Source organism: Myotis davidii, unplaced genomic scaffold (genome assembly GCF_000327345.1).
Source record: "Myotis davidii unplaced genomic scaffold, ASM32734v1 scaffold1111, whole genome shotgun sequence".
NCBI lineage: Eukaryota > Metazoa > Chordata > Mammalia > Chiroptera > Vespertilionidae > Myotis > Myotis davidii.
The window spans coordinates 172,420-179,927 of record NW_006283030.1 but is presented as its reverse complement, the minus strand read 5'-3'; the positions used below and the strand labels follow the sequence as shown (position 1 = coordinate 179,927).

Here is a 7,508-nt window from a genome sequence, read left to right as displayed (position 1 = left end):
TGGGTCTGGCTCCCCACCGGGCCTCTAAGCCCATTGCAGAGGTCATGGGTCTGGCCTTTACAGAAACTTCTGGACTCAATTAGCTAAATGATGAGACGTGCAGGATCTATTGGCTGCGGCCAGACATCTGGCACCCGCACCATCCGCTTAATATCAATTTCCAGTGGAGGCAGTGAATTTTCCCACTACCACTCTTGGTGCAGCTTCCCTCCTTCTGGCCAGGACAGTAGCACCAGCAGGCAACCTCCGGTTAGGGAAGGAGGCGAAGGAGGAGGTTCCCACCACAGGACTCCACCTGGACAGAAGGGCCTGGGCCAGAGCCTGACATTAAGCAGGGTCCTGCCCTAGGCCGACTAGATTCCAGGCTAAGTAAATCCTGTTTGCTAAATAATTGCATTTTGCAGCTAAATTCCCACAAGTTGTCAGTTACTGCCAAACTTCGGGTAAAGTGAAATGAAAGAAGCAAGACAGATACAGAGAGAAAGTGACATAATATTGGGAGAAGAGAGGAGGGAGCCCGATTCTGGAGTGCATCACCCAAGAACCACCCTCTCACAATCTGGGACCCCTCGGGGGATGTCGGAGAGCTGGTTTTGGCCTGATCCCCACAGGCCAGGCCAAGGGACCTGTGCACCAGGCCTCTAGTTATACTATAATTAAAAACGTGAGGGTTACATAGTTCAGCTGTTAATACTTATAAGCTATAAAGACATTATAAATCTATTCATTTCAAAAAGCTCTACAAATCAAAATGTTGATTCAAGCTTTAATGCAGCAAGCAACCTACATTTAAAAAATGTTAATATATTTATTACCTAAAAGTGATCCAGAATATCTGTAATGACAAAAGCAAAAAAAGACTAATTTTTCCTTGATAGTAGAAAGTACCTAGGTCCTCAGATTAAAAACAATAAAATACTAAATGACAAAGAAACAAGAATGGACCCAAGAGCTACATGTTATAAACTCTGAAGCTGGATAATGAAAAGGTAACTCCATATTTCTTTCTTCTTGTTAATTTATCTCTAATACCTAAGGCACAAAGCAGCAAGACTGCAACTGATTCCAAACAACTTGGAATTTTATTGTAAACATCCCATAAAGAATGGCAACAAATTAGTTCAGTATTTTTTGTCTTTGAAGATAATTGCTTATAATGACTTACAACTGCCAAACAAAACATCTCTTATAAACCAAGCCAGGCTAGTTTACCTTTCTTTACTGAATTTCAGTTTAATGGACATTTTGCCCACATACAACATCACAGCAACTATTAACTGAATGATTTTCCATCTTAAAACTTATGTATACTAAGAACAAACATAAGGTACAGCTTTGTTAATACTTTGTAAAGGATTACAAAAGACAAGGATGATAAGTTACAGGACAAAGAAATAAATTACTGATTGCCATCACCACAGTATTGTTTAAAGAACTAACATTTATAGTACTGCCTAATGTGTATCTGGTGACATATGTAAAAAACACATTTCCCAACTGGGTTTCTAAATATTTTTTGTATGTGAACTTAAAAGTCAATTACCAATGGCGACTTTAATATGTATCAATAGTTTTATTTTTTTAGAAAATACTTGTCATGCTTTTATATGTCAAAGTCTGATATTCTAGACTTAATTAAGATAGGAATAATAAATGGGTATACATATAAATAAACAAACACACCTTAAGTCTAAACTGCAGGGCCTTTCTACTGTACTTCTCCCACCATGAATCATAAATTACCAGTCTTTTTGAAGTGTGCTAAATTAGGTAAAATCATTGCAGAAAGAGAAATGAGGATAAAAGTAAGCAAGAGAGGAATGGTGAAAAAGGAAATAATCACGGGTAAGGCTACAAGAAATTGAGGGCAATCCGCATTCCACAAAATATAGCACATTGAAAAAAATTAAAATTTGTGTTAGAATTTAATCAGAACTTGGTAAACTTGGTAATTAAAATTTGGTTAAGGAAACTTCACTAAGAGGTGAAAAGCAAAGAAGCATGAAAATATTTTCATACTAATTTTTAAAACAAGCCTTAAAAGTGATCTTAGAATATTCTATTTTCAACAGAACATTCACATAGCCTCATGTACCACAAAAATGTTGGGGATGGGGATAACAATTAAAACAGTGAACTTTAAAATGTCAAAAGTTTCGTTTCTTTCCCCAGAACTAAAAGGCTGGACATCAAAATATACTAAAAATTACACAGGATTTAAGTCTCCTTTTTGTGAATGTGAAAATTCGAACTTTAAAGATAAGTACCAGTTGGTAAATGTGCATAAAATAATTTCCAAGATATGTGTGTTTTATATAAGATGTTTAATTTATCACTGCCATAAACATACAAATTTTGAAAAATGCTCAAAAAAGTTTTTATCAGAAAGTGAGAAGTGGCATTCACATCTTTCTCTTTAATTCACTGTTATTGTCTGATGACAACCTATAGGATTACAAAAAAAATACAGCAAAAAAGATTAATCACTCAAATTTATTTCAAATTATTGGGAAGCTGAGTTAACTATCTGAGCACACAGTTGTACGAATGAGATTTCTGAATTTTACTATGGGAGAAACAATGTGCTATATGGAATAATTCTAGTACAAGCCTGATCTCTGGTAAGGGAAACCAACAAACAAGAAACAAATGAAAGAAGGGCAAATTAAAAGAAAATACAGGACAGGTGTATAGAACAAAACCTAGATTGTTTATCTAGAAGGTATAACAAAATGAATGATCAAGTAGTACACACACACACACACACACACATTCACACACACACACATGCTAAGCGCTTTACAACAGGCAAAGAATTGGTAGACAGTGATATTATTTTTTATGTCTGAGATAAAGTGTGCCAAGTTGGACACAATCTACATACATACATACATGGGTGCATGCGCGCGCACACACACACACACATACGGACAAATTTAGTCACTAGGCTAACAGGCTAGTGAATGTTTTAGAGAGCATCCGAATCTGGAAGAGATACACACAGCAAGCCATAGAAAACACACACAATTCTGTTTTCATAAACATATACCATGCTAAGATCTTAAAGCTGGGAATTAATGTTATTAGCATTCATGAGAAATATTACAGGTCGCTGACTACTAATACCTAGCATAAGATTAGGCTTATACATCCATATGTATGCTCTCATGAACCTAAATATAACAGTGGTTTTTTTCTTAGCAATGCATTTAAGATTTAGACTTTTCAACCTTCTTAGCTCATTTCCTACTTGCTTTGCTATGACTGAACCCAGATCTTATTTAGGTTAAAGGGCCTCTAAAAAATTAAAGCAATAATATAGTCAATGTGATATAAATTACATCACATTCACAGGAGGCAGTGCTACAAAATAAGCGAAGTATAAATTGGGGGAAAGTCCAGATATAAAAGTAAAAATACATCTTCCAAACTTTTATTTTCACAATTATTAAAATAATTTGCATGCAAACAGAAATGATCTGTTTGTTTCATAATAAATGATAACTATGCTCATCTAAAACACCCTGGTGACTAACTCTTTAAATCTTAATAACTGAAACCAACATTACAGCAAAATGCTGTCACTAGTATTTTCACAGTATTTCACTACATATAAAATATGCTTAAAATGTCTTTAGCCTTGTTATTCTAAGTATCTAAACCTAGAAAATCTTGACATTTGGGGGATTAATGTGGCATTTTTATTGTTCAAAATAAATTATAAATAAAGCTTCAGACAGCTAAAATCACATAGATGGCATTCTTCTACATTTCAAGAGGTCAGGTCTTCATAGAAGAATGTCAACAAAGGATTTCACACTAAAACGATACACATGATACTCATTTGGGTATATCCATGAATTTAAGTAACTGTTACTTTGATTAGGGTAGGCCAAAGTATTATTGATTCCAGGAAAACACAGGCACAAATTTAGCCTAAATGCCCAAGAGATGAAAAACTAAAAAAAAAAAAAACAACAAAAAACATATCTTAGCAAAAATCAAATGTAGAGTTTCAAATATGAACATTTTTTAATCTATACTATGGTTAAAAGTGGCAGTTGATTTACAACCAGAAGTAGTTTTGGTTTAGTGAAAATATGACTAAAAAAAACAATAAGCTTGATCTACTCTCCAGTAACAGAATTTAGTGCCATTAACAATTCACAAGAATACTTTCTTAAAGCCTGAACAATTCTACTGCAAGTGAAAATTGCTTAAAGATGTTAGTCCAAGAATAACCCCCACCTGACCCAACCAAAAAAGCAAAGTTATGTGTGTACTCCTTCCTCTGCACTTAAGGATTTTTCAGATGCATGAAATGATTGAAAGCATGAAACAAACACATTAGCTTAAATATCCTGGGATTACTAGGCGTACATTAAAAAGTTTCTTTTATCCCACAAATCTGTTCTAAGTGCAATAAATCTGCTGTTACAAAAAAAAAGGGATCAATATATTCCCTTCCACCTCAAAAATCTAAGTATCTAACAAATTTGCAAACTCTCGAATTTACGGAACAAAAATGACCTTGGAACTCAAGCTTACTTATGGAACTATGTGCACTCTACTGCTGTAAACAAGACCATAAGGGTTGAAAAATTTTTTTCACCTCTAAAATAATAACTCAGAATATCAGTATGCAGTGCAATGAGGTTCTTTTCTGAAAGATTATAACAAAAGAACCTTTTGGAATGGTATGAGCAGAACCTATGTATATTGATTCAAAATACTAGTTAGCCGAAACATTCCAACTCAAACTAGGTGTTTTGTTATATTTTGAAATTCAAATGAAAACCATTCTCTCACAGCTGTTAAATAGTAAGTGCCAGCATGTATGTGATATATATATATATATATATATAAAATATATATGCAGTCACCCAAGTCTACTTACATAAATATGTTCTAAGAAAAGTCTAATATAGAGTATACTATACTTATACAAGTTTGTTAATTACAACCATTAATTTGAGAGCTAATATGATTAACAACCTCTCAGCTTATAACTTATGAATATTTATTTTCACCAAGCTTGTTCTATTTCTCCTTAGTCAATGAATAACTGTATCTATTTTCTTTAATGCTTCCAGTAGTTGTAGTTAATAGAGGTAGCTGAGCTACTATTCAAAGAAGTTATTTTTTTGTGGATGAGGATTGTTCAAATGTTTAAGGTATCCTTGAAGCTACACAAGTTCTATTAATGCAACAAAATATAATAGGAAAAAGAAAATGGATGCAAGAAACTTTTGCATTTGGCACCTTGTCTAGATTGATACCTCAAGTATTCTTTTTTAATAAAGTTAATGCACACATCAGAACACACCACAAAGATTTGCTACGTATTTACAAGGCACCAACCCTTTCTCACCTTTAACATGAATTAAGCAAATCAATGAAAAGCATATCAAGATCCCCCCACCCCCCCAAAAAAAACTGTAGTATAAATATATACTTCAGTTCAGTACAATTATTGAAAGTTTGGCCTGGGAAGAGTAAAATAATCCAGATCGTTCTTATAATATAGAAACTGTAAACATTTAATAGCTGCCTTTAGGATTGGTGTATTGTGCAAAAGTTATTATTACTGGGTACAGGAATCAAAATGGCAAAAACAAACTATATAAAACTCTGTAAGAAGCTGCTATACTTCTGTGATACAAAAGCAAAAGAGGGATAGTCTACTGAGATAAAAATGTCATGCTACTCTTAAGAAGCTGAATGCTCCTTTAATGTAGTAAATCTGTAGTGTGTCTGTGGTGTGTGTGTGTGTGTGTGTGTGTGTGTGTGTGTGTGTGTGTGTGTACAGAATTTTTTAAAATTTAAGGCCTAATGAATAAGGCTTGTTTGAACAAATGAAGTGTGGAGATCAAAAGTCTTGAAACAAATGTGTACTGGCATAATGGAAAAGCACCAATGTGAAAGGAAGCGTAAGTCCCCACACAACTTGCTTTGTAGATATCCTGGTAAATTCCCTGCAGTAGAAGGCCATTGAATTTTTTAAATTATTCTAAATTTCTTAACTGTTAATAATTCCATCCCATGAGATGGCTAACCCTGGCTTTTTCTGTCATTTTACGCACTCTGCCTGATCTGGATGTACCAAGATTCAGAGGATCTTCAGTGGACACAAAATTGTCATTATCAGAATCATCATTATATAAAACAGTCCTCCTGCCTTGGTTTCTTGTTTTAATTCGTGGCAGTCTACTGAAACGTCCTGAAAACATGGTATCAAATTCATCATCAGCAATACGTGCACGTTTGGCTCTGGTGGCTCCTCTAGAAGCACCTCTTCCTCCTCTCCCTCTCCCTCTCCCTCTGGTACTACCTCCACCTCTTCCTCGACCCCCTCGTCCCCTGCCTCCTCTTCCTCTGCCTCCTCTACTCCATCTCCCCCATCTCCCCCATCTGCCCCTTCCTCCTGTGCCTCTTGTTTTCCAGTTTCTTTTTCCATTGGCATATTGCTTTCTGAGTTTTCTTTTAGGCCTGGTTTGTACAAACTTGCTATAGTCATGGTCTCCATCTACATAATCTTGATCTGTTCTGGAAGTTGATTCAGAATCAGAATCAGAACCGCAGGTACTTTCAGAACTTAAACTGGATCCTAACTCTCCACTCTCTGAGGAGGATAAATGTGATTTCTCTTTTGATTCTTTCTTCTCTTTGTCTTCTCTCCCCATGCTTTCATCTTCTTCCGATGCACTAAGCAGTTTTCTCTTGATTCCTGTCCGGGGCTCTCTGCCATCACCATTTGTAACGGGTCCATCAAGGGAGTGATCTAAACCAAGATGAATGATTATTTAAAGTTAAGCTTTGACATTGGTAAGATGGTTATTTAGGTTCAAAAGTAAAATAAGCAATCTATAAAAAATATTTATACCAAAAGATAGATGAAGTAAAAGCATAGAGAGTGTTGCAGTATGAATTTAAATCTGTTAGAAATGAAGAAGATAATAAAGTTCTGATTTTGTCTGATTGCTTTTTTGAAGGGGGGATGTGGAAGGATGATGGTTGGTGAGGTAGCTAGGCAGAAATTTTAAGGGCTTGAACTCTAAAAAGAATTTTCTGGAAACATGTATCAGAATAATTTCATTTATTCACTGAATAAATATTTACTGATTAACTACTATGGACCAGGCATTGCTTGGAGCTTGAAATGTGTCAATTATGAGACAAAGTCCTTGCTCTTTTAATTTATATTTTAGTAGGTCAAACTTGCTAGACAATGAAATGAACAATTAACAAACAAAATTTTAATTAATAATACGTTATAAATAAAAGAAGATAAAAATAGACTGTGAATGTGATGTTTGAGAGATATTTTATACAGGAAAGACTTTTCTGCAGAGGTAGTATCTAAGAAAAGAACTGAATGAAGTTAGATCTGGGGAAAGAACATTCCATCAGAGAATATAGAAACTCAGTATAACCAGAGTGGAAGAGAAAAGAAAAAAAGAGTAGTAGGAGATGACCACCAGTGAAGAGTTTTATAATTGAAGAATGAC

The 7,508-nt window shown here is 34.7% G+C and overlaps 1 protein-coding gene across 1 annotated transcript in view; it reads right to left on the bottom strand.

The window, feature by feature from the left end:
* Positions 1–5,268: 5,268 nt before the first annotated feature.
* The window catches only part of BRWD3 (bromodomain and WD repeat domain containing 3), a 142,730-nt gene continuing 140,490 nt past the window's right edge, over positions 5,269–7,508 (bottom strand). The window contains exon 41 of the mRNA XM_006753357.2: positions 5,269–6,781. Coding sequence (XP_006753420.1) covers positions 6,027–6,781 — 755 coding nt within the window. The 3' untranslated portion in view covers positions 5,269–6,026. The remainder of the gene's footprint in view (positions 6,782–7,508) is intronic.